The sequence below is a fragment of the Lontra canadensis genome, unplaced genomic scaffold (genome assembly GCF_010015895.1).
Source record: "Lontra canadensis isolate GAN:19392208 unplaced genomic scaffold, GSC_riverotter_1.0 scaffold136, whole genome shotgun sequence".
In the NCBI taxonomy this organism is placed as follows: domain Eukaryota; kingdom Metazoa; phylum Chordata; class Mammalia; order Carnivora; family Mustelidae; genus Lontra; species Lontra canadensis.
Window position 1 is genome coordinate 176,216 of NW_022631130.1, and position 26,200 is coordinate 202,415.

The following is a 26,200-nucleotide window of genomic DNA, read 5'->3' on the forward strand; positions in this document are numbered from 1 at the left end:
CCCCTCACGTGGCTTCTTCTATGCCCGTGCTGACCAGTGCTTGGTGCGAGATTCAGGGGACCATAAGGAAATCTCTGTAGTTCTTCATGCAACTCTCCTCTTTGGTACTTTATCCTGCTGATGCCCTTTGTCATGGGTGTGAGGGCTGGCTCAGGGCCAAGGCAGGAGGAAGGAATAGTGGGGTGGATGGTTACCAGTAGGGGTTTCACTCAATAAGCAGACGGGGTCATAGTGCTCCTTTTAAGTCCACAAACTTTACGTTTTTAAAAAGTGTTTAAAGATTTTTCTTTAACTTTTCTTAAGTCCATAAACTCTTTTAAGAATCCAATTCAACAGTCACTAGGCACCTACTATACACCAGCTCCTAAGGTACAGACAGAACTCAGACTAATAGATATAAATATAAAAAACGAAGAAAACCAACACCATAAAGAACATGGCACAGCAGAGGCAAAAAATGGGAACATGGAAGATCTGTGTCTGGCCTTGTCACAGGCAAACAAAGGGGGCATCCTCAAGTCTTGTCCAAGTCATATGTGGGAAGGTTGCTCTCTACAGTAAGCACTTTTCCAGAACACAAAAAATGGAGGATTTCTTTAACAGTCCCCATTTTCTAGATCACAGGGCTTGGGTAAAAGTCCACATTATCAGTAGACAGATTACAGAACAAGAAAACAGTGAGAACCAAGGGCAGAAATGTGAAGATACAAGAAGTATTTGGTATTGAGTATCTCAAGCAGAAAGGTGTAACAGGAGATAAGAATCTGGAAATAATACCGGTTGTGATCAAGTCTAAGACATTTGGGTGCCAGCCCATCAGGGTGAGTAATGAGCAGCCCTACAGGCCTTAGTGCATACATGCCTGAGCGCAGGCCTCAGATCCGGCTGCTCCGGGCCATTTCTGGGGTTTGCACAGAGCAGCTAGCTGCTGGCCAGACTATGAGTGTTTGGCCCCAAAAGTCCCCTCAGAGAAGTGGAATTCGGGTAAGGTGGCTCTTGCTCAAAGCACTCCTGATCAAATAGGTACTGTCTTCCCATGCCTGGTCTGCAGCTGCTTCACAGAACAGCCGTAGAGGTGTGTCTGATGACAGGAAACAGAATGCTGCTGCTGCTGCTGCTGCTGCTGCTGCTGCTGCTGCGGAGCCCCAGGGGGGTGGTGGGAGGGTAGGCAGGTACTCCAAATTTAGAGGCCTTATTTATTTAGCACAGGCTTTCAACACTCCCCAGGTGCAAGTACCATGGCCTATTAGAATAAGCCTCCTCCTCAAAATAACAAGTTATTCTTTGTGACCTATATATGCCTTGTGTGTCTCTCTTTTATGAAACATTCCTGCCTTTTCTTTCCCTCTTTTCTTTCATGCTCAGAACAAGAGAGAAAAAGACATGTCTCAGAATAAAGGAACTAGCTATTACAGACCCAAGAACATTACACTGCTATTTGAAAAGGAACCCAGCCTCCCAACAATATAAAAAATGAATCTGGGGAAGAAGTAAGAGCTCACTCTCTCGGTGAAGCCCAACTGTAGGGCCTGTGTGCACGGTGGCTTCCTAGGCGTGGATGGCCTTCAGGTGACCTAGAGGACCTGCACACAGGGGTGCCTAGCATGGAAGGCACAGAGGCTAAACGGTGAATAGGCAGCTCTAGCTCTTCCCTCTCTCTGAGCCTTGGCCCTGTCCATGCCTCAACACCAAGAAGCAAGTCTTCTTTATCTTGGGGTGTGTCTCCCCAGTAGAGCTCCTCAGAGATGGGCCCCATCTTACTCCTCAGTCCCTGCTACAAAAAGGGCCTGTGACAAGGCAGAACACCTGTAATCAAGAGTGGTCAAATTCTCCACTTCTGTTTATTCAGAATACTAAGATAAATACATCTTAAATATTACAAATATTTATGTACAGGAATGACCACTGCCCATGTTTGAAAAGGGGCCTGGGGGAAAAAAACCCAAAAAATAGAGTCTCCCAACTTTCTTTAAGCCCTGGATGACCCATGAAGACAGAACCAAGCTCTTGATCCACTCCTCAACACAGTTAACAAACATTGCCTCTAGATCAGTTTGGCCAATGCTAGAGCAAAGAATAAGGATGTGGAAAATCCCTATCTGATGTTGGTGCCGAGGACCCAGCCCTCACCCACGTGACCCTACGGATGTCATTTCCTGAAGCGCTTGAAAAGCGGGTGCACATGCTTCGTGGAAGCCTTGTTCCGAGCCGAATGGTACTCCATGTACACGGTGTCGTCAGCCCCAGACATGGAGCTCATGGTGCCAAAGCGCCGAGATACCTGCAGGGGAACCCAGCCCATGGTTAGTTTCCAAGGGAAAAGACACTCCTTTTATAACATTTATAATCCTAATAAGTTTTGTAATGTTTTTAAGTTTAATAAATACTAATTTTTTAAGAACATTTATTGACCCCTTATTGTGTCTCAGGCATTGTATACATATTCACATGTGTTAACTCATCCAATCCTCACAATTACTGTAATCCCCAGGAAACTGAGGCACAGAGAGATGAAGTAACTTGTCCAAGATCACACAGCTCTTTAAGAGATGAGACTTGAACCCAGGCAGCTGGCTTCAGATTCCCTATTCTTTTTTTTTTTTTTTTTTTATAATTCTTTACCATTTTGGCCACCTTGGAGTACTTTATTCAGCAATAATGTCAGTTTTGGTCTCTCAGGTGGTCATTTTGACTTTCTAGCTCCCGTATTTGGGAGCAACGCAGTTGTGTCTATGTGGGCCAATCTATAAAAAGAATTGGAGTGTCAAAAACAGTAGCAGCTTTCATTGAAGTTAAAAACCAGTATGAAAATCCAGACTCTTCCTTTGAAGCCTGCAAAATACGGCCAGTTCTTTTGCTTAACGGTGGACACTGAGCTACCTGATGATTTTTCAAACAGAGATACATTCCATGCGTGATTATCTGAGCCAGTGGCAGAAAGCAGAATATACACAATAACGCTTAATTCTGGAAAACATTAATGTGTGTGTCCTTGCTCTCTCCCTGCCCCTCCCCAGCTGGAATCCTAGCACTGGGGACTGACTCCAGCTTCTGGGTCTGCTGGCTTGTGAGCAGCCTGCTTTAGCTGAGAGGCTGAGGTGGCTTTCAGTAGTTTATCAGAGCAGATTATACTTTACCTGGAAGGTGGGGGGAATCCAAGCTGGGGACCCATACGGGTTGGAGATTCACATTTATTTAATCTGCCAGTCTAAGGTTCACCAAAGCCAGCCAGCCAGGCTAAGGAAGGGCCAACCTAAGAGAAATCCCAGTTTTCAGCCTCCCATTTTCTTTCATTTGCTATGTCATCATGGAGCCCTCTGATAGTGGGGGATGCTCCATAAGGCTTTTAGCGAGGTCGTTATTTTTACAGGCAAATGCTTGCCTTCACCTGGCTTTTGGAAAGGATAGCAGAAATGAAACAGATTCCCTATTCTTAACCATAATGCTACTCTGCCTCTCTTAATGCCAATTTATAAAAAGAATTTTTCAACGAGGGCAGCAGTCCCCCAACACCTTAAGGCTCTACCATTAGGCTCTGAATCAAGTGGAAATCCAGAAAGCCCTGGGCATGAATCTTGGCTCTATCTCTCGCTGGATGACTTTGGACAAATACTGAATGTCTGAGCCTCAATGAACTCATCTGTAAGATGGGGATAGCCTCACCCATCTTGATATAAGTGGTGTGAACAGATATCGCACAGGCAACAGTCTGACCCAGAGCCTCGAACACTACTTGTACCAGATTACAAGCCAAGTATGCTGACAGGCACCGAGCAATTCCTTCAACAGCCTGACATTAGGTGACTCACTGGTTGGTAGGAATGGCCTTAGCACACAGAGGCAAGAAATTTCCCTGAAGCATCCATCCATGGAAGGTGCCCAGAGGGGGATCCAGCCCCCACATTTGGGAGAATGGCCTCCGGCTGGAAGAAGAGCAGTATTTCCCCAGGGCACACTGATTTTCTTTCCTTGTCCCAACCATTGCTCACCTTTTGGCTCTAATATCAATTTAATTTGTTTCCAAAGAACTGACTAAACTGTAGTTTTCTCTTGGAAGGGCTAATCAGAACTCCCCATAATGGAACTTTCATTAATTATACCACATCATATTGGCCTGGCACATGGTAGGCATTCAGTAAGTATTTGCAGAATAAATGGATAATTCACTATCTTCAGAGAACTCTAAATGTTTCAAGATAAACAGTCAAACTACAATGTGAGCTCATTCTTAGACTCACCTTACAGGCTGGAAGGCTCAGCTCTATAACAGGGAGCTAGAGATGAAGTGACCTGCCCAAGGCCCCAGATGGCGGGCCCAGGCTGCAACACCTCCTCCCACAGACACCCTGGTGTAAGCCTGGGTCCACCTGTGATATTCTGGGTTGCAACCTCAAGGAACTAACAAAACTTAGACCAGACTGTGAGGGGAACGGAGCAGGAGGCCAGCTACAGCCACCGTGGACTTGGCCATGAGAAACAATATGTAAGGAAGGAAGGATTCACACCAAAAGGCTAATGGGGGCTGTTTCTGTTACTCTCTTCTCTGCAGCTTCCTGGGTTTTCCAAGTTTTTACAAAGGTCACACAGGTGCACCTGCACACACACACAACTAAGTACATGTGTGTACATAAGACTCCTATCCTTTGGGAGAACTGACACCTGCAACCTCACCCATTCACTCACCTGGCTAGATCTGGAGCCAAATTCTCCTGCCACCACCTCTTCCTCAGCATCCAGGTCAGTGGCCGCCAGGACTTTCTGTAAGAGCTGCTGCTGCTCTTCTCTCGTGGAAAATGCCAGCTCTTCATCCTCCATGCCGGCAAGCTTTGTGATCACCTGTAGAGCCGAAAGCCACAGGCCCCATGTCCCCTTTTGTTTTCCCTCTGTTAGGCCCAGCTGAGCAGGTGACTAACAATGGAGAGCTCCTCCCTGGCACTCCAGAGACCAGCTTCGGAGCCATCTGAGACAATGAGCTTAACTATTAACTGTAGGGCAGGAGAGGTGAAGGAAATTCCAGAGAAAACTACTCTTCAAACAGCAGATACATGATCACTTACAACAGATCAACAGGAGCCTCAGCAACTCTAAAATGTCCCTTCTGGCAGTTTTCCATCTTGCACCAGATAAAGGAAGGGAACAAAGACTGACAGGCACAGCCTGCTGCCCTTGGGCAGGGTCTTCTGCCTCCTGGGCTTGGCAGCCAGGGCTTCCAGTGGGAGGGAACACTTAGAAATGGGAGCCTGTTGAGGTGGATTTACAAGATTTTTTCTAAGAGAGCAAGAGAACAGCATGGTGGAGATTTGGTTTACCTTTCTTGGGGGTTACTTACTACACTGCCTACTCCCTGAAGAAAGCCTGGACTGATTGGTGTAGAGGAATTATTTTCCCCCCTTAAGTTCTTCTCATCATTTTAATTAAAAGAAAAGTCCCAGAAGTAGGGATGTGGCTGAGCCCTTCAAGTGGCTGCAGACCTGGAGTACAGATACCTGCCATGTCTGCCCTGGCCCAGTCACTCCTCTGGGAACTGCAGGGTCCTGATTCTAGGAACTCTAACCTGGCTGCTCTCGGTGGGCAGTGTTGAAGGCAAGGAAGGCAAGGGCAGCCCAAACCAACACAGACAATCACATGCCCAAGGTGCCTTTCTGTCCAGCTCACCTTTCAAACAACCCAGAACACTCCCTGATTTGGTGCTTGTGTCAACCTTGACTCTCAAGGGATAAGGAGATATGAATGCTGCCACCATCGCATACTTTTTACAGGTACATCAAAAGGCCATCATGCAAATCCTTTAAAATATGGCCAAATATCCTATACTTGAGCTCAGCAGGAGAGGTCTGAAAGGAGGAGCTAGACAGCCCTGACCTCTTATCTATGGCTAATAATGGGAACTTATCAACTTGTAAAAACACATAATCAAAAGCATCTGAAAAGGCAGCCTGTAGTCTTTTGTAAACCAAGAACCTGGGAACCTGCATATTCTAGGGGCGTTCTTTAGTTACCTGCCTCCAGCACCCCCATTCACTCCCACAAATAAAAATCTTTAGGGACACTAAGTCCTGACATAAACAGGAAGGAGAGCAAACATCTCAGCTGATGGAGGTCAGCCAAAGCTTCAGCATCTCCGAAGCTGTATAACCACCAGTTCGTCGCATGTGGACAGCTCCAGAGTGAGGCCCACTGAGGCCCAAGCTCACCAGCTGACTAAAGGAAGGGTTCTCCCAGGTACCTGGAGGGGAACCCCATCTCAGCCTTCCTCATACTACAAATCAGGTCTGTGAACAACAGGAAATCCTAAAGCTTTGGCTGACAACCACTGCCAGACAGGAAAGTAACCCCAAGGGGCTCATGGTGGCACAGTGAGGCCATAGCTCCGTGGCATCTCAAGTCCTGCGAGGCTAGCACTTTTTCCCACTGACAACTAACATTCTTTTTGCAAGACAACTATAAATGTTAACAAGTAGACAATCCAAGCCCCTTGCTTCAGAGGCGCTATTCTTTGACCATTCACTGTGGGAAGCTGGGTGCAGGAAGGGATCCTGAACAATATTTTCCCTCAAAGTCCCTGGCAATTCATGCCGAGATAAAGGGAACCTGAGGCAGGGCTTCCAATGCCCTAATGTTCTGTGTCTGTCTGAGCTTTGTCCCACACTGGTGCCAATAGCAGTTCCTACTTCTCCTGGAGGTGTGGGCACTAAAAAGAGCCTTAGTTCTATTCTGACCTGAGATCAAATGAATACATACCTTAAAGCTATAACCCTGATCTACCAAAAACCTCTGCCTCTTGGTTGAATAAGCCATTTCCTGTGTGTCCTGGGACACCAATGAGTAGAAGAAGGCATTGTACTCCTCGGCAACCATACCTTAAGAGAGGAAAGGAGAAAGGACAACGTTAGCTGTTACAGTGCCAGGAACCAAGCGTCCAGGGCTCAAAAGTAAGTACAGCCGACCTCTGAACAACATGAGAGTTGGGGCACCACATGTAACTTCTGACTCCCCCAAAACTTAACTACTCAGAGCCTACTGCTGACTGGCCTGCTTACCAATAACATAAACAGTTGATCGACTTCTATGTGTTACATACTATTTTTAGTATAAAATAAGCTAGAAAAAACATTATTAAGAAAATTGTAAAGAAGAGAAAATACACTTACTGCACTACAGTTATCAAAAAAGTCCCTCACAGTCCAAACCCATGTTATTCAAGGGCCAACTGTAATGTAGTGGGAAAGCTTTGCAGGCAGGGGGCAAACAGCCCTGACTTTGCTTGGGCACTTCATCAAAATTAAAAACATTTGTGCTTTAAATGACACCACCATGAAAGTAAAAAGACAACCCACAGAATGGGAGAAGATATTTACAAAGCATGTACCTGATAAGGGATTTATATTTGGACTATATATAAATCACATTACAAATCAACAATGAATAAACAAATGACCTAATTATAAAAAGAGCAAAGGATCTGAACAGACATTTCTCCAAAGAAAATCTACAAATGGCCAATAAGCCCATGAAAAGTACCCAACATCATCAGTCATCATTTGGGAAATGCAAATCAAAATCACAGTGAGGTACCCCCTAGCCCTCCTTAAGATGGCCAGAAACAAAAGAGATAATTATACCAATTGTCAAGGATGTAGAGAAACTGGATTCCTCATACACTGCTGGTAGAGGGTAAAATGGTACAGCCGTTTTGGAAGATAGTCTGGCAGATAATTAAAATGTTAAACAGAGAGCTACCACAGCTGACCCAACAATCTACTCCTGGATATATACCCAACAGAACTAAAAACCTATGTTCACACAAAATTTGCATACGAATTTCACAGCAGCAGTATTCCTAAGAACCGAAAAGTAGAAACAACACAAGTGTCCATCAAAAGAAGAACAAACAAACAAGATGTGTGGTATGTTTGCTCAATGGAGGATCATTCAGCAATAAAAAGAGGGAAGTACTGGGGCACCTGGGTGGCTCAGCCAGTTAAGCAGCTGCCTTCAGCTGAGGTCAATCCCGGGGTCCCAGAATTGGGTTCCCTGCTCAAAGGGGAGTCTGCATCTTCCTCTCCCTCTGACCCCTCTCCCCATTTGTGTGCGCTCTTATATAAATAAATAAAATCTTAAAAACTACATGCTACTATAGAGGACCCTTTTGAAAACATCACGGTAGTGAAAGAAGTCAGTCGCAGAGGACCCAGACTACATGATTCTGCATGTATGCAATGTCTAGAATGGGCATGTTTATCAAGGTAAAAACAGAGTCATTATTGCCTGCAGTTGGGGCTAGGAGACAAGGAGAAAGGAGTGACTGCCAGTGGGAAAGGGTTTCTTTTCTGGAGTGATGAGAATATTCTAAACACAGCTTATGGTGATGGTTACACACTTTGCAATTATATTAAAAACCACTGGGGGCACCTGGGTGGCTCAGTTGGTTAAGGGTTCAATTTGGCTCAGGTCATGATCTCAGTCAGGGTCTTGAGATGGAGCCCCAAGTCAGGCTCCGCACTGGGTGTAGAGCCTCCTTAAGATTCTCTCCCTCTCCCTCTGCCCCTCCCCACCCGACTGTGCACACTCATGCTCTCTTGAAAGAAAGAAAGAAAGAAAGAAAGAAAGAAAGAAAGAACGAACAAGAGAGAAAGGAAAGGGAAGGAAAGGGAAGGGAATGGAAAAGGAAAATGAAGGGAAAAACCACGGAATTGTACCCTTCCAATCGATCAACTGTATGGTATGTGAATTCTATCTCAATAAAGTTACTAAGAAAAAAAAATGGCTCAAAGAGAAAACCTAGGACAGAATTATCACAGAAACTAGGACAGAGAATACTGTACCCTATAAAAGCTGATGCCTCTGGACAATCTGCAGATTTTTGCTTCACAGTTCAATTGTCAGCACGTTCTGTATCTGTGTACTGCCTATGAATTCAACTCTTTCTTAGTCTTATAAGAGCTCAGAGATGCAAAGAAAGCAGCCAAATACCTTTTCTCAACTAGTATTAAAAAAAAAAAAAAATTCTACTCAAATTCAAAGTGGTTTTCAGGTTAGATTTGTTTCTTTTTTGGGTGGTGGTGAATAAGGCATAAATTAGGAATTATGTTCACATATGCTAGGCAGATTATATTCCTTTCAGCTTATAAAAGCTGTAATTTACCCAACAGCTTCCTATATTCTATTACATAAGGCTCACTCCTCACAAATGCCCTGTAAGACAGGATGTCACTCCCACTCTGGATGGAAAAGCAAGGCTCAGAGGGGCAAACTACCTGCCCAAGGTCACAAGGTTGGCCTGGTGCCCACATGCATGTTCTTTCTACTAACGTGCCCTGCCTCCATATTAAATACAGTTAGCCCTTCTTACACATATTCTAATATGGTACAATTCCAACATATACCCACTAACCTTGTTTCCACTAACACCCTAGCAGTCCAGCTGTCTCCTAGGAAAGGAAAGCAAGGCCTGAGGCCAAGGCCTGTGTCCCTGTCTTAGGGCCTGCCTGGTCCCAGGAGGAGAGCCGTGGCCATCTCTAAGCAGCATCGTCAGTGCCTGCCATGCCCACTGTTAGGGTCTGGGTCCTTCTGCCACAATAATCAGGCACAGACTCCAACCTCCGGAGTCCTCAAGGGCTGAACATGCACCAGCCCTGCTGCAAGCTGCCGCCCAGGGTGGGGCTCTTCCCAGGTGGTGTGTAAGGAAGCCATCCATGGCTGCCCAAGCCTTCCCCTTACTCCTGACTCAAGGTCCAGGGTACAGCTCCAGCTCCTAGATGGCACTGGTGGCCCAGCTCTGCTTTCTCCCTCTATGTCTACACCATTACACACTTTGCTCCTAGCTCCTCTTACTATCTACCAAAGCAAGCGCCCAGCTGAGAGGATATCCATGTGAACCAAGCAGCTGCCAGGGAAAATATCCACATAGTAACCCCAAGGCACGAGAAATAATAAGAACCAAGCAGATCTTGGTCCTTACTCTGGGATCCCTCCCTGCAGAATCTATTAGGCCCAGGGGCACAACCTTGCCACCATGAACACATAGGCAGCTTAGCTCTACCCTCTTCCTAACCAAAGTGGTTCAAAAGGAAAGACTTCCTGGAGCAGAAGAGGTAGGACCACCTTTACCTTTTTTGGCTCGGAGCACTCGCCCCAACCTCTGGGCCTCCTGTCGCCGGGAGCCACCATGAGATGAGATCTGAATGAGAACATTTGCTTCTGGCAGATCAAACGATGTGTCACCCACCTACAGAAATGAAACAGCTGTAAGTCTGGGAAGGTTTTTTATTTGGGACAAAGAGAAAAAAAAATCAATTGGCCCTGAATTTAAATAAACTTTCCAGTAATTAAGAAAGATAATCACCATCCTCTTCTCTGAGTACCAGAGTCCTGCAGATGCAGGCGGGCCTCTAGGACCTAGTGTGAATTCTCCTGCGAGCTTTCCTAAAGAAGCTGTCAAGACCCACAGACCCCACCAGCTCTCTCAGCAACATTGCCAGTATGGGCTGCTGGGGCCCAGAGATAAGAAGGCCCTATCAACATTATCTATAAATGACCCCTCTCCTTTTTTGCTACAGAAATATGTCTGCACAAAACCATCCACACTCTCCGGGGCACCTCGGTGGCTCAGTGGGTTAAAGCCTCTGCCTTCGACTCAGGTCATGATCTCAGGGTCCCGGGATTGAGCCCCGCATCGGGCATTCTGCTCAGCGGGGAGCCTGCTTCCCCCTCTCTGCCTGCCTCTCTGACTACTTGTGTCTCTGTCTGTCAAATAAATAAATAAAATCTTTAGGGGGAAAAAAAAAAACCATCCACGCTCTTAGCTGGAGGTCAATGAAACCACTGGCACGTGCAGGACACATGTCCTGGTAGGGGTCACCGTCCACACAGGGATGGGTCTGGCTCCAGGTAAAGGCCTCCACTTGAGGGTTCCTACCACCAAGATTCCCAAGGACACATCACAGTTTGGCATTACGGACCCAGCCATGATCACCTTATTAGTAAATCTCATTTATTTTGAGCTTTGGGTCTGTTCTAATCTGAATGACCGCTCTCCACTATTGGGCCACAGCTTCTAAGAGAATCACCAAGCCGGGCCTTCATGAGTTTCTATCGTGCTTATATTCATCACCCACCATCAGGACACATGAGGAACCAGGAGAAAGGCTCCCTACAGGCCACAGCAATCTCTAACTCCACAAAGAGAACCTCATCTGAATGCCTACTTTGGCCAGAATAGGTAATGAAAGTTTCCCCCTTAGATAAATAAAATATAATTTTAAATCCCCATATCCCCAAAAGAAGCAGGAAAAATCTCAGTCAAGCAAAGACTTTATAGATTATCCACAGTACATTGAGGCCTGCATCTGCTCCTTCTGCTACCCATCAGGAAGCATTCCTCTGTCCCCAGACACAGAAACATGGGAATGAAAACGGACATGTGATGTCCCTTCAGTAAACATGAATTCACTGTCTAGAAATACCCAGTATCCCCCTAGCCTGGGGGACACCCTGCATGCCACACAGACCTTGGATATGAAGATGGTGTTGATTTTGGGATTGTGCTTGAAATTCTGGAGTATCTGCATCCTCTCTCCTTGGGATGTAGGACCATAGATATAGGGTCTAGAGAAGAATAAAGCTGTATTAGGAAGGCCACAGAATCACCCCCTCAATTATCCTGAAAGCACATCACGGGGAAAGGAAGCCTCTGCAAGGTCTCTCTCCTCCAAGAATATCAGGAGGAGGCCCATAAAAATGAGTGGCCACAGACCCTCAGCCAACATTCTGGTCATCATTTTCTTCAGAATTCCCTCCCTTACTTTTTCCTTTTTTCTTTGTTTATGCTTTCTCCTGAGTCAGCATCCCTTGATCTAAGTTTCATGTCTACACAAGTAGTGCTAACACAGAATCCAGGTGGGACCGTGGCCAGTGAAGACACTGCTGGTGATTCCTGAGAAGCTCCTTCTAGATGCAGGGCCATGGCTGGGATGCTGGACGAGTCAGCTTGGCCTTCCTGGCCCCTGGCCCATATAGTCTGACCTCGGCTCTACCAGAGTGCTCACTCAGCCTGCCATTCCAGATGCCAACTTCTGCCCACCTTTGGAGCCCAGCTCAAAGATAGTGTCCCACCAAAGCATTGCAAATCTAGCCCCTGATCCCTGGGCTGAGGGTGACGGGCTCCCTTTCTATATGTTCTGATCTCTTGAGTCTGACCACTAAGTCTGACTGTCTTACCTGGTTCCTGGGACTGGGGCCACAGACCAGACCTTTAGATCCTAAGAAGTTCCTGAGAGCTTCAAGAGAGGAAGAGGAAACAAACAAACAACAAAACCCGAGAATTCTGCACTCTGGCTTGAGAAAAATAAGCTGCCTAGCAGCAACTCCAACTTTTCAATTCTTACTTGTTCAGCCTAATGGCATATTCCTTCAGGGCAAAAACATTGTCAGCAAAGACAATAATCTTGTCATTCCTCCTTTCATGAAACTTGATCAGAAACTGGCAAGCTCTGAATTTGTTGGGGTTCATGGTATACAGCAAGATTCGTTTCTTGGTTTTGATTGCCACATACTCCCGGTAAAATTCAGGAGACATTGGGCACCAAACCTGTGACACAGTAAGAACCAAGGGTCAGTTTCCACTTTGAAACATCACATGACTAGAAACTTTTGAAGACCATTCATTTAGCAGAACTAGCTTTAAAATAAATTAAAAAAGGATACCTGGGTGGCTCTAGTTGGTTAAGCATTAGACTACTGATTTTGCCTCAGGCTGTGAGATCAAGCCTCACATCAGGCTCTAAGCTGGGCTTGGAGCCTGCTTAAGATTCCCTTTCCCTCCCTTTCCCTCTGCCCCTCCCCAATCCCTTCCTTCCTTCCTTCCTCCCTCCCTCTCTCCCTCCCATCCATCCATCCATCTATATATATGTAAACACACACACACAAATCAAATCCAACCAACCATCCACCCATCTATATATATGTAAACACACACACACAAATCAAATCCAACTATCCATCCATCCATCTATATATATGTAAACACACACACACACACATCAAATACCTAATGGTGAACCAGGACACTCTCATATTTATCTCTTAACACATAGATTTTTAAATGCATTGATATCTAGGGAATTACTTTTACAACAGCTCCAAGTAAGGGAAATCAGGTTCTTAACCAGGGGTCCAAGTAATCCCTCCTGTGTAGACCACCCCTTCACACACAAGTCTATGCACAGCACTGCTATGGAGAAACGCACTCATACTTCCTAACTCTGTCTATTGAGTCAACCTAGCAGGACTCCATTCCACGTGACATGAGCTGAAGGCAGACGCTTAACCAATTGAGCCACCCAAGCATCCCTAAAGACTTATTTTTAAGGCAAAGCTAAACAAAATAGATGAGAGAAATTTACACAGGAAATAAAATAATAAAGGGAAGCAAAAGAGTGACAAACCCAAGTTCCACAAGCAGGGGGAGGAGAGAAGCAACTGGAGAGGAACGGGGGACTCACACATTATCAGCAATGCTCTGCGTCGTAAAATGGGTGCCGATTATGAAGATGAAACTACTGGGTAGGGAAGTTTTCAGCGGAGCAAGTCCACCTGCACAGGTTCTTCACACTTACCTCCCCCCAAGGGGACCCCTTCTGCCCTTTCAGGACAGAGGCCACCCTACCCTAGCCAGTGAGTGACAGTCACTTCAGGGTGCTGTTGTTCCCTGTGAGAAGACTTACATTTACTTCAGGCATTTTACCTATGCAGGTATTCACTGCAGAATAAGATTGGGACAGTGGATTTCCCAGTGTGTTCAGAAATAAATGATCTAGGCCACAGGTGCCTTCTAGGGGCATCAAAACCAAGAGGCTTAGACACTAGGGTGGGTCTGGACAGTTGCCCATACAGGACCACCAAGAATCCCTCAAGGGTGAGGGTGGGTGGGAACAGCCTGAGGTGCTCACTCCCAGAGAAGACCATGGACTCCGGAGTCAAACCAGTCTGAATTACCACCCCGACTTGAGCACTTACTGACTGTGTGCCCCTGGAATGTGATTCTGCTTCCCGAGTCTGCAGAGTGGGAAGAACACTGCCCACCACACAGGGGGCCTAAGGCAAGAGGATGAGGTGGCAGCACTTTTCCACAAGTCCTGACCTGTGTAACTGCCCATGGGGAGCGGACCTGATCCCTTTCCCCTGAACCCTGGGGGAGTCCCTCCCTTGGAGACAGTCCTGGGAAGGAGCCAGCTACCTCAGCGCACTGGACTTTGGCGATGTAGCCGTTGTTCTGCAGCTCCATCCAGTTGGCTTCATAGAGTTTGGGCCCAATCAGAAAATTTAAATCGACGATTTTGTCATCTTCCCGGACAAGGGTTGCGGTCAAACCCAGCTTGCAATGGGCCTGCACGATGGTAAGCACCCGTCGGAACATCTTGGCTAGGAAGACAATCGGTGCATTCACACTGTCACTTTTTTAAATGCTCAAGGACCACACCCAGCCTTGCAACTTCACACTGGCTTGGGACACTATGGGGGCTAACCCCCAGGTTTCTGAATCACAGGAATCTGGCTCTAGACAAGAGTGACTAGTCAAGAACGCTTAATTATCACTTTCAGACCTGTTCAAAAGAGGGAAGAAAAAGAGAACATAAGGGAGAAATGGCTTTAGGGAAGCTCCAAGTTAGGGAACCCCAGGATCCCTCCTTGAAGCAGCTAAGCTACCAGCAGGAGCACAAATGGCAATCTGAAACATGACCTACAACACTTAAAACACCACTGAGCTCTAAAGGATGCAAGGAATTTGCTCATCCTAAAACTTGTACCCAGATTACAGGAAGATGGCTGGGAAAATAGGGGATCAGAGGAATGATAGAAGCTGGATCTGCTTGGCTTCCCACCATCTTCCCAGAGACCAAGGAGAAAACAGGGAGACATGAAACCCCAGGCACCCTGACCTGCCTTGGAAACCCCCTTCGTACTTTTCCAATTAGATTCATCTGGTCAACCAGCAATCCCGTCTTTCTCTCTTTGGAATGTTATAATTCTTCACACAAAAGTGGGTATGAGACATTAATTTCAAAAAACCCGACTGTGGGTTTCCATGAGCTCATCTTTTAAAAATCCTTATAAATGGGGCAGTCATTACTAGCTAGATATTTCCTCTTATTTAAGGCAAGAATCAGAAAAACTAGAGCCAGTGATTCAAAATCATTACCAATATAGCACAATAAGTTCGTATTTGGGAAATGAGTTTGTCACCCAAGGAAACCATTCTGCCTCTTCCTCTAGTGTGGTTACAAAGGAAGGAAAGCCTGCTTGACTATTTACCCATTGTTCCCACCCTTTTTGTGTGTTTTGTCTGTGACCTCTACTCCAAACTCCCCCAAATCCTTCCACATTATACAGTCTAGGAGGGAATTGTTTATTCATGCTGAATAAAATAGAAAAAAAAAGATTGACGACTATCAAAAATAAATAAATTAATTAATAAATTAATTGAAATCCTAATACTCTGAAAGAAGGTTAAAATACCTGAGTCATGCTTATCTTCTAATGCAATTAAAGGTAAGGTTAGTGATACCACAGAAACAGATGTTAACTATTTGAGGAAAGAGGGTTCAGACTGCACCAGAACACAAGCCAAAAATGTCATAACAGCAAAACAGCAGACAACTGCCTAACCCCTAAGTACCAGGTCTTCCAAGCCTAACATGGTTTGCACATACACTTGGAAGACGAAGACCAGAAGCGCAGTTATGTCTGAGGACTGTGGTGGTCCAGAAAAGGGTAGCCTAGGACCCCAGACCAGGTTTCTCATGTCAGAAGGGCATGGCAGCCAAGGCAATGGAGACACCGACCTAATGCTAGATCCAGGGAGGCAGCACCGGACAGCCCAGAGATTCTATCAGACCAAGGGAAGCACGAGTCTTGACCCTGCCTGGACACTCTGCAGCCGGAAAGAAGGCTTTCCTGAGGAATCTGCCCTGGAAATAGGTCATGTCCCACTACCACATTCTATAACAGCCATATGGCTATCAGGAAGAACTCACATATGATGTAGTGCATGGCTTGACAAATCTTTACACAGGTATGTGCCTGTGAAATCACCCAGATCAAGATAAGTGATCTTAGCACCCAGAAGTCTCTCCTCTGACCCCTCCTATCAATACCAGCACTCTCCCTCAATGCAATCACGATCCAACTTCAGTCACACAAACTTTGTATAAACAGAATCACAATATGCACTTTGTGGGTAGGACTTATTTCACTGTATGTTATGTCACAGTTGTTATTTGACATTATTTGTGTATATTTTTGTCCCTCCCACTTCAACTCCAGTCCAAGCACAGTGCCTGACACTTAGTGGGTTCTTAATAATTCCTTGCTAAAATAATGAAATTGGCAAGGTGTCTTGCATGCAGTGAGCACTTAATATACATAAATCCCGCAGTTGTAAATTTCATATTAATACAGTGACCCAAGAGGACTCTTTTTGGAAGATGTATAAAACAACACAGCAAACTACCTTTTTTTTTTTTTTTAAGATTTTATTTATTTATTTGTCAGAGTGAGCAAGCACAGGCAGAGTGGCAGGCAGAGGCAGAGGGAGAAGCAGGCTCCCTGCTAAGCAAAGAGCCTGATGCGGGACTCGATCCCAGGACGCTGGGATCATGACCTGAGCCGAAGGCAGCTGCTTAACCAACTGAGCCACCCAGGCGTCCCAGCAAACTACCTTTTGAGATAGATCTCAAAGATTTATCTTTTTACCTAATCCAATGTGATAGATGTTTAACAATCACAAAACTTACTGTGATTTACTAGAATTCCCTTATTTGACCTTGGCTCTCTGGCCCAGCGAGTGTGGCCAAGCCAAGGGGCTCACAAGACTGAAGTCAGAATTCTTTACGGCTATTGGTTTTACTCTCCCACCCAGCCAGAGACAAACTGACCCAGTGAACCAGGGAAGAAAGAGACACACATAGACACCCACAGCAAGAGCGAAATTTTGTGGGGGTACACTTCTGTATCCTCATCACCAGACAATCAATCCAGGCCTGATAGCAGCCCTCTGGGACCTGAGACACAGGCTGAAGAGGAACATAAACATAAACTAAATACACACTCAAGCAGAAAGCTTCAAGTTTTCCCAAGCTTCAAACACAGCCTCCAGCTAAACCACTACATGGCAATTTCAAATTCATCTGTAGGATGGGATTCTCTAGGTCCCCAACTTCCAATCCAATCAGACCCAATGTCCCCTGTTCCCAAACTTTTTTTAGTTTTTCAATTAGCACACAGTAAAACTGGTAAGTGGGTGGGTGGGATTGGTTCTATAATTTTATCACATGTATGGATTTGTGTGACCACCACTATAATCAGGATATGGACAACACATTACCCCAACATTCCCCTGTGCTCTCCCTTTACTGTCACACCCTCCTCAACCCCTGGCACCCACTGATCTGCTCTCCATCACTATCCTTTAGGCTTTCTAAAGGCACCATACACTATATAACCTCCTGAGATGGGTTGATTTCACTCAGCACGTACCTCTGGAGATTTATCTAAGCTGTTGCACGCAGCAACCATGTGTCCTGTTTCATGGCTGACGTAGCGTTCCAAGGGAGGGATGGACCCGTTTGTCTGTCTGGTCACCCACTGCTGGGCATTCTCCAAAACTCCAGGTTTTGGAGACTCTGACTAGAGCCGCTATAAACATTCAGGAGCAGGTTTTTGTGTGAACCTGAGCTTTCACTCTCTAGGATGTATGCCCAGGGGTGGGCCTGCTGAGTCATATGCCAATTTTCTAAGAAACTGCCCAACTTTTCCACAGTGACTACATTCTGAGATTCCTCTGGTGATACATGCCAGCTGCTCTGGCCTCTCATAGGTATTCATTATTGTCAGTATTTTTTCATTGTAGCCACTGTGATGTGTGTGAAGTGGCATCTCATCTCATGGTATTAATCTGCATTTCCCTCAGGGCTAATGATGTGGAACATCTCTTCCAATGCCTCTTGGCATCTGCACAATCTGTCTGGTGAAATGTCTATTCTTTTCTCTTGTCCATTTTCTAACATCTTTGCCGCTGTCAGAATGTCTAACTGGCAATCAAATGAATATGTCTAAAGCCTAACTCCCACTCAGCACTCTTCAAACCTGTTCCTTCTATGGCTTTCAACATCTCAATTAATGGCCACTCCTTCCTTCCAATTACTCAAGCCCAAAACCTTACTGTTGTCCTTGATTTCTCTTTCTCTCAGATCCCACATCCAGCCTGTCAGCTTCACCCTCACAACACATCCAGAAGTAGATTACCTTTATTCTTACTCTTGTTGGGACCCATCTAGCTGCTTCCACTAGACCGTGCCTCTTTAAGTCTATTCTCAGTAGAGCAACCAGGACAGTATTTTTATAGCCATAAATGAGATCATGTCATCCTCTGCTCAAATCCCTCAAATGGCTTCCCACCATAGTACAAGCCAAAGACCCTACAGTGACCTATGTGGTCCTATGGCATTTGGCCCACACTCCATCCTGTCTGCCCTCTTCCACCCCTGTTCCTTCAACCTGAAAGACCTCTGATCCCTACCTGGCTTGCCGTGAACACCTCTAGTTATATTCAGACATCCAGGAGCACCAGAGAGGCTCTCACTGCACTGAAAAGAATGGATGCTAGGGCCGCTTTGGCCATATTTTGAATATTCTATGTGAAAATGCCTCTGATTTCATTTATTCAGAGAAATCTCTAATTTATACCTCTTAACTTATCAGGGCTCCCCCTTCAATTGTTTCATCAAAAATGATTTGTCTTGATTACTACTCAGCAATAAAAGGGAAGACACTATCAATACATGTAATAGGGATAAATCATCATGCAAAGTAAAACCAGGTACACATAAGAAAATACATACTATATTTCCAGAAAAGGGCAAACCCACAGAGACAGGAAGCACCTCAATGGTCCCTGGGGCTGGGGGTGAAAGCACTGACTAAATGAGTATGAGAGAGAGGTTCTAAATCTGGATCATGGTGACAGCTGCCCAAGTCCACAAATTAACTAAGAATCGAATTGTATGCTTATAAAGGGTGGATTTTATCAGTGGATCAGTATCAATATAGCTATTCTTTAAAAAAAGAAAAAAAAAGACTACCTGCAACACTTGGAGAAGTAAACTTCTATAATATATTAAGAATCAATACTTCAGGCTTCAAATAAAACGAACACCACTACAGCGAGGACTTCAGTGCTCCTGGTACAGTTTTCATGGCACTACAAACCGGTGGGTTAAGGGTAAACTGAGCTGCAACAGTAAGATGGAGGAAAGAGGGAAATACCATTTTCTGAATGATTACTCTGGGCCCATGATTGAGGAAACCGTGAAGGGATACAACCATCCACCTCCCACCCTCACGCTCACCCCCATAAGCTTATGATTTATTTTAAAACTCGAAGCAGCAAGGCTTTCTAGCAAGACAGATACACTACACAGCAGTCCTTCCCTCAACCCAACAAGTGGAAATCAATTTCTGTCCCTGCAATGAGCAGGCAGCTCAGCTCTCAGCCTGCTTACCTGGTATGGTATGGACTTCATCCAGGATCATGAGGCCCCATTCCTGAGTTTTGAGCCATTCCATGACTCGCTCAGCCTCCCAGGACCTTTTGGTGGTGTGGCCCAGCATGGAGTAGGTGCTAATGGCAATGGAGCAGCCTATGGGCTTGTCCTTGGCGTCGGACGTGAAGCGGCAGATCTGGCTGTCGTCAATGGTGGACCACATCTTGAATTGGGCTTTCCACTGCTCCACAGACACAGCAGAGTTGCCCAGCACCAGACAGCGCTTTCTCACAGTGCATGCAGCTGTCACGCCAACCAGGGACTTCCCAGCACCTACGAGAAACCAAAGGCCAGGTTGCAATGGATACAGACAGACAGAATAACCCATCAACACATGAATCTGGGCGAATTACCTGTAATAATCCTCACAGCTGATATTCTGGGGCACTTACTGCTCCAGAGCCTGTTTTCTTTCTTATAGAAAGAAGATATGCCCAGCTCATGCTGAACATGAGAATTAAAAGAGACAAGCCCTAGGCCCTACTCTAACATTTTCCATGAATTCAGTTCAAATGTTGAAATCTCAAAACAAACCAGAGGTGAGTGACACTCTTATTGTTGCCATTTTGAACGTGAGAAGAGGAAAGCTGAGGATAATGTGCCCAAGCCATGGGGAGGTGGCGCTGCTGGGGCACACGGACTGCACATTTGAGCGCTCAGTAAAAGGCAGCTGCGACCACAGGGCATGCTGGGCTGAGAGCTCAGGAATACAGGAAAGGCAGACTTATTGGCACAGACAGAAATGAAATTCCAGGGCTTCCAAGTTTACTATCACCCACCATTTGAAGATCAAGATAAAAATCAAGCTCTTCCTTTAAACAGAAATTCTTTTCTTACCAGGCATGTGCATCAAAATCTCCCAGGCTGATTAAAAAAAAAAAAAGAAGAAGAACCTAAAGGCACCAGCCTCCTCCCTGGAAATTCTAACCTCCTTAAGTCTGAAGAAGGGCCCCCAGGTGAATCTGTTGTGACCTCTGGCCAAGAACACTGGTCAGGACCTGACATGACTTAGGACAAATGATATCAGACAGGTAACAAGGGGGCTATACTGCCCCTTCTTAGACATGTCCACTGTAATAAGCCATCCAGGAACAAGCAAGCCAAGTTTCTGTGCTAGGAGGTCTCTATATACACACGACTCACAAGACTGATTGCAAGGAACAAGACCCTAACCCCAGTGTTTAAAATAGCACCTTCCCCACATCACTAACTGCTGATCCTTCCCTCTTCTCCAGTGCCCAAGGTCTGACACATGGCTTAATTGATTGGTTTATCCTCCATCTCTCTCTACCACCAAAACAAGCTCCGTGAGATCAGAAGTGCTATTCTATCCACCAATATATCTTCACTGCTGAGGTCAGCACTCTGCACACCGCAGGCACGGAAACTTTTGTTAAGTAATGAATCAGGGAGCCATCTGACCTTCACTGCTCCCTGTCCAGGTGTGATTTAGAGAAAGGCACACACAGGAGAGTGAAGGGAAGCTGGCAGACCAAGACAGAAGAGCCTGACCACCTTCTTCACACAGGTGTCACTCACCACAAGGAAGCACGATGACCCCAGAACGGGCACGTCCATTCCCGAACATCTTCCGCAGGCTCTTCTCCTGATAAGGTCTAAGGACAGCTGTGGGTTTCAGGTCAATGTTGATATCAGGGTTAACAGAATCATTCCGGAAGTCATATTCTGCCAACAGAGGGTACTCCAGATGGATGCAACGTTTCTGGAGTTCCTCAATCATCTCCTGGGGAGTGAGCATGAAAGAGGTTTTATAATCTTAAGTCCAAACCAAGCTGATAAACTGTACATAATCCAAGGGGCCATTTCCTACATCTCTCTAGGACTTGTGAAGACTGCCACACCAGCCTGAGGAACAGGACACTCAGGACTAACTCTATTAAGAGGCTACATCCCACAGATGTCAAAAAGGAGAAAGCAATACAGGAACAGATGGGGACCCGGTCTCCCACACACTGCAGAGACCATGCAGGGCTGGGGCAGCTTAGGCAGGGATACAGTCACTAACCTGCTTAACTTCAAAAGACACTGTCTGGGTCTCTTCTTCTTCTTCCTCATCCTTGTCCATTTGTTCATAAAAGTCAAACAGGTCCGTGGGGATGTCAGATTTACTCTGTGGATCTGTCACCCGGGAAGTGGAAGGCCCACCACTGCCTTCAGCAGTCTTGGCAATCTGTAAGAGCAAGGCAGGTCCATGGCCATATCACCCTGAACCCAAGGCAGAATCCAGACCTCTGTATGACAACAAGCCCTCCTGCTACCAGGCAAGAGCCAAAGTTGCAAGGGGAACCGTAGCTATAAGAAGACTGTAGGGTCCCAAGGTTGCAAACGCTAAACTAACCATCCCTGAGAGAGCTGACATCCCAAATGCTCCCACCCCAGAGGGTGACCCAGGAGGCCACATACGGCAGACTTGCTGGTGAAGGTCTCTGTGATGAGCTCTGTAGCCTCCCCCTCGGAGTTCCGTAGACGGCATTCCCGGATCACTGGATCCTGGAGAAGATGCTGGATGACATCAGGGTGGGAACTTTCAACAAAATACCTGCAAGAGGCGATGAAGGAGGTGACTAGTGACCAGTACACCATTTCCAGAACGTTCTGTTGCTTATTTGATCAGATGGTCTGGAAATAGTGGCTTTGTGCCTCTCTCTGCTCTTACTCTCCCACAGCCTTGGCCAAATCTGAGCTATGAGCTACTGGCCAAGATATAGCAAATAAGAAGCAAAACCCTGCTTTAAAGTCAAATAAGGAGGGGTCTGAGTCCCAGCTCCACTGCCAGGGGGAAAACAGTAGCCAGTGAGTGAATTTCCAGTTTTGGTCACTTCACTTTGCTTATTCCGTTTATCCCCTTACTCAGGAGAGTAGGTGAAGACAGATGGTTCACAGACATGTGCTCCTTGCCCCCTTCTATGAGCAGAGTGAATGTGCCACGGGTGGGCCTCTCACAGAATCCCTTACCTGTTGTGCTTCAGGACCAGCTTGACTTTTCCATAGCTGACAGTACACAACTGCAAGGAGTGACATCAAACAGGCACAATTAGCAACACGAAGCTCACTCAGGACACATTCACTAATGGGCATGTCTTACTACTTTACCAAGTGAAAAGTTCATTTTACTTTAGGAAAGCCCAATGTGCAATCCTAAAGAGGTTAGTTCTACCTAAACTGAGCTTTTTCTTATTAACCTCTACTTTTGAGAGTAAAACCTTGCTCTTGTCTGGCTCTTTCTGATACACATCCCTTGATTTATAAAATGCTATACAAAATCTTTCTTTTATTTTCTTTTCCCCTTTCTTCTCCATTCCCACAGGCCCCACCCTAACCCAACGGTTCATCCAGCCACACCAGCATTATTATAGCAGCCAGAACAAAGCTGGCAGAGTGAGGGTTCAGTAATGGCTGCATAAATTAAATGCAAAGCCTCCCAACCTCCTCACCAATGTTCCTATTTCCCCAACTAGAATGTAAGCTTTTTGATGGAAGAGAATATAGCTAAAATCTTCCAGGTTCCCAATAATCTTGAGAATGGAACGCAGGAGAGGTTGTGTGGTAGCCATGGAAATTTGACACTCGGGCTGTGGCCTGCTCCTGCTGCTGCCCTTCTGGATCTACCACTGTGTTGTACCAACACCTACATTCCTGCAGGCAGCTCCCAACCAAGACTGAGCAGAGACAGTGCGCTGATACAGGGTTCATTCCAGGAAGGTGCAAGCCCTTCTCCCTACACACCTTTCCACATCAGAAGAGAGAACTCTTACCAGAGCCCCTGTCAGCTTCTCTGAGATTGGATGCTTTACTGTACTGGATGCCTGTGGCACTCACCTGCCACTCCAGATTTGGGGGTCTAAATCCAACTCCCTTTAGAACAGCCAAGGACAACAAACATCACTGTCCATCTCTACTGAAAGGCATTCATCTCTTAGATAGATATAAACCCAAGCATGTTCAACTGCTCTTCATATGGAACCCCAGCCACTTCAACACTTGAAGTTCTTTTTGACATTCCCAAACAGAAATTGTTGACTACTGGTCCCATGCAGTATTCAGCCCTAGAGACTTTACCAATTATACTAGTCTACTCAGCTGCATTACAGAACACCACAGACTGGATGATTTACCAACAGAAACATTTCCAGAAGTCGACAATCAAGTTGCCAGTGATTAGTTTTTAGTTAAGGCTCTCTTCCTGGCTATCTTTTCACCATGTGCTTGTATGACCTCTTCCTTGTGCACACACAAAGAGAAAGAGAGCACATGAGCTTTCTGGTTGACTCTTCTTAAAAGGATGCTAATCCTATTGGATCAGGGCCCCACTTCTGTGACCTCATGCAACCTTTAATTACTTCCTTATTCCAAATACAATCACATTAGGGATTACAGCTTCAGCATATGAGTTTTGAAGGAGTTTTGAAGTTTTCAGCCGAAAACACCATTCACTTTAGGCTGCATTCCCAAATAACCCTGGCCAAAAGGGCTGAATTAGTATCCCCAGTGTATTAGTACCCATTGTATCAGAAAAGTTCATGGAGAGTGTGGCCTCAGCATGATCACCACACTGGATCCAGAAGAGTAGAAGCTGGGGTAATCAGTTATGCGTGCTCCCCACATGAGATCTGAATGGCATTTTCATGACTGCCACAGGCTCACAATGTGTAGCATCTGTCTCCACTATTATTGCATTAACAAGGAAGGCAAAAGAGCCAGCCTTAGCCTCCACTTGCCTTAATAAATTGAATAATTCCATCAGGGACTCCCGTCTTGCTGAGCTTCCTGAGGTACTCGGTGATGTCACTAGTTTGTAACCCAACACTGACAGCTGCATACAGGGAGTAGGCAGTTAGTTTGTACTCATGCACGTGGGTTGGTCGGCACACTGGCTCTGCAATGGCCACCAGGAAGTCTTGAGCATATTTGTAAACTGGAGAGAAGGCTTCTAAGAAGATGTGGCCATCAGGAGCCTAAGAAACACCAAATGGACACAACAGACAAAGAAATTAATGAGCTGCAGAGAGTATCAGACTCCTTCCCAGATCATTATCCAGAAAAGAGAAGCTGCCCACAAAGTGATCTTTAACACCTGGGATGTTTTTGTAAAGACCTACTTTAATCAGATACAAGGAATGAAGAGACTAGAACAGGTTTCCAAAGTCAGTAGCTGCTTCCCAGTGTTCTTCACAGGGAAAGCCCACCTCATTGGCTATCCTCAAGGTACCTTTTGGCCAGGTTCTAAATGAATGTAGAGTATTAATTACTTCAAGTTAAGCAAAAGAGCTGCCTAGCATGTATATAACTTCCATTAATTTTTTTAAATGGGGAACTAACATATTACACAGTACATGGCATTTATTTGGTAATAAAAAAGTATTTCGAAGCGAGCGGTAGAAATAGAGGGAAGGTGAGTAAGAGGAGGGCTGGAGATGAAGGGAGCCCAAGTCTGGTCTAGCCAGCACATGTGTGCCACACCTGTGCATTCCTATATGCTCGAACATTATCTATGAAAGCTCTCTCCCCGCCAGCTCTGGAGAGTAGTACCCTGCCTTTCTATTTTGGGTTTACAAACTCTTGGTCCTGCCCTAGGTGAGGGTATGCCTACCACCCAGAGAGGCCTCGAGGTGTGGTCGTCCTTCAGCGGCATCTGCAGTCTGTAGTCCTTGGCTCCATATTCATCCACTTTGGTGCCAGACTCATCCACCTGCTTCCCGGCCGCCGAGGGGACCGCTTCCTGAGAGTCGTTCCCAGGGACGTCGTCTTCATCTTCTTCCTCATCCTCGTAGTGCCGCTTCTTGGATTTCTTCTTATCTGCAGGTACGGACACAGAAGTGAGCCGAGCAGGAGGAAGCGAGGGCTCTCTCCACACTGCCTAGCGGCATTTCGAGGAAGCCTGGCAGCTGCCGTATTTCACAAATGCCACACACTCCTACCCAAGAGCCACCTGTGTGCCGCTGGCGTCCTCTCCCTCAAATGCCTCCCACCCGGCCCACGACACAGGGCGCCCAAAGGTCAAGGATCTCCCCTGCCCCAGCGGCCTGTCGCGACAGCATGTACAGTCCGCGAGACACTGTGGGGTCGGCAGCCACTGCGAAGCCCAGAGCAGCTACGACACAGGACAATATGGACAGCGAACGCAAGCAGGCCCCAGGGCGCCCGCGCCACGTCTCACCGCGATCCCCCCGGTCTCTTTTGCCCATGGCAGCGAAAGCACCCAACAGCCGGGCCCCCAGGTCCCTGCGGCGGATGCTCTCAGGGGGACTTCCCCTTCACACCGGAAGCTCCTTCGGCAAACGCACAGGAAGTCCCGCCTCTGAGCCGCGGTTCGCGGGGTAGTCGGGAAAACTTCACCACTGCGTTTTCTTCGTCCTGTTCTTCTGCCGCGCGCCCTTTCCCCTTTAAATTCCTTCCTGTAGTTAGTCAGTGAAATATTTATTGAGCATGTTTATGAGCGTCCAGGCACTGTTTTTAGCCGCCGGGGTAGGAGAGTGAACAAAGTAAGGCCCTGGCGTCTGGAACGTAAATTCTGAAAGAGACGTGGGCGCAAAGAGTTAATGGCGTTAAGAGCTCCGAGAAGAAATAAAACAGGGCTC

At 46.2% G+C, this 26,200-nt stretch overlaps 1 protein-coding gene across 3 annotated transcripts; it reads right to left on the reverse strand.

The window, feature by feature from the left end:
* Positions 1–1,807: 1,807 nt before the first annotated feature.
* ERCC3 (ERCC excision repair 3, TFIIH core complex helicase subunit) lies at positions 1,808–25,825 on the reverse strand. Of its 3 annotated transcripts, XM_032843138.1 has the most exons (15): positions 25,780–25,825; positions 25,213–25,418; positions 24,341–24,577; positions 22,578–22,627; positions 22,026–22,161; positions 21,628–21,792; positions 21,141–21,345; positions 19,560–19,874; positions 14,237–14,421; positions 12,387–12,589; positions 11,511–11,607; positions 10,111–10,228; positions 6,742–6,860; positions 4,684–4,836; positions 1,808–2,281 (listed from the first exon to the last, which is right to left on the reverse strand). In XM_032843138.1, the coding sequence occupies exons 1-15, from the start codon at positions 25,805–25,807 to the stop codon at positions 2,150–2,152; spliced, it is 2,349 nt and encodes a 782-aa protein (XP_032699029.1). In that variant the 5' UTR covers positions 25,808–25,825; the 3' UTR covers positions 1,808–2,149. The 3 variants fall into 3 exon arrangements, with proteins under 3 accessions (XP_032699029.1, XP_032699031.1, XP_032699030.1); XM_032843139.1 differs by lacking the exon at positions 1,808–2,281 and having other exon boundaries at positions 4,729–4,836; positions 6,742–6,863; positions 10,113–10,228; XM_032843140.1 differs by lacking the exons at positions 1,808–2,281; positions 6,742–6,860 and having other exon boundaries at positions 4,693–4,836.
* Positions 25,826–26,200: the final 375 nt, after the last annotated feature.

What these genes read in the sequence shown, in the direction of transcription:
- ERCC3 (XM_032843138.1), bottom strand. Translation starts at nt 25,807, where the DNA reads ATGGGCAAAAGAGACCGGGGGGATCGCG. An exon ending in CCAAAGTCCAGTGCGCTGAG is followed by an intron (nt 12,590 to 14,236) that starts GTAGCTGGCTCC and finishes ACTGTGTCACAG; the next exon opens with GTTTGGTGCCCAATGTCTCC. An exon ending in ACACCATCTTCATATCCAAG is followed by an intron (nt 10,229 to 11,510) that starts GTCTGTGTGGCA and finishes TCATTTCTGTAG; the next exon opens with GTGGGTGACACATCGTTTGA.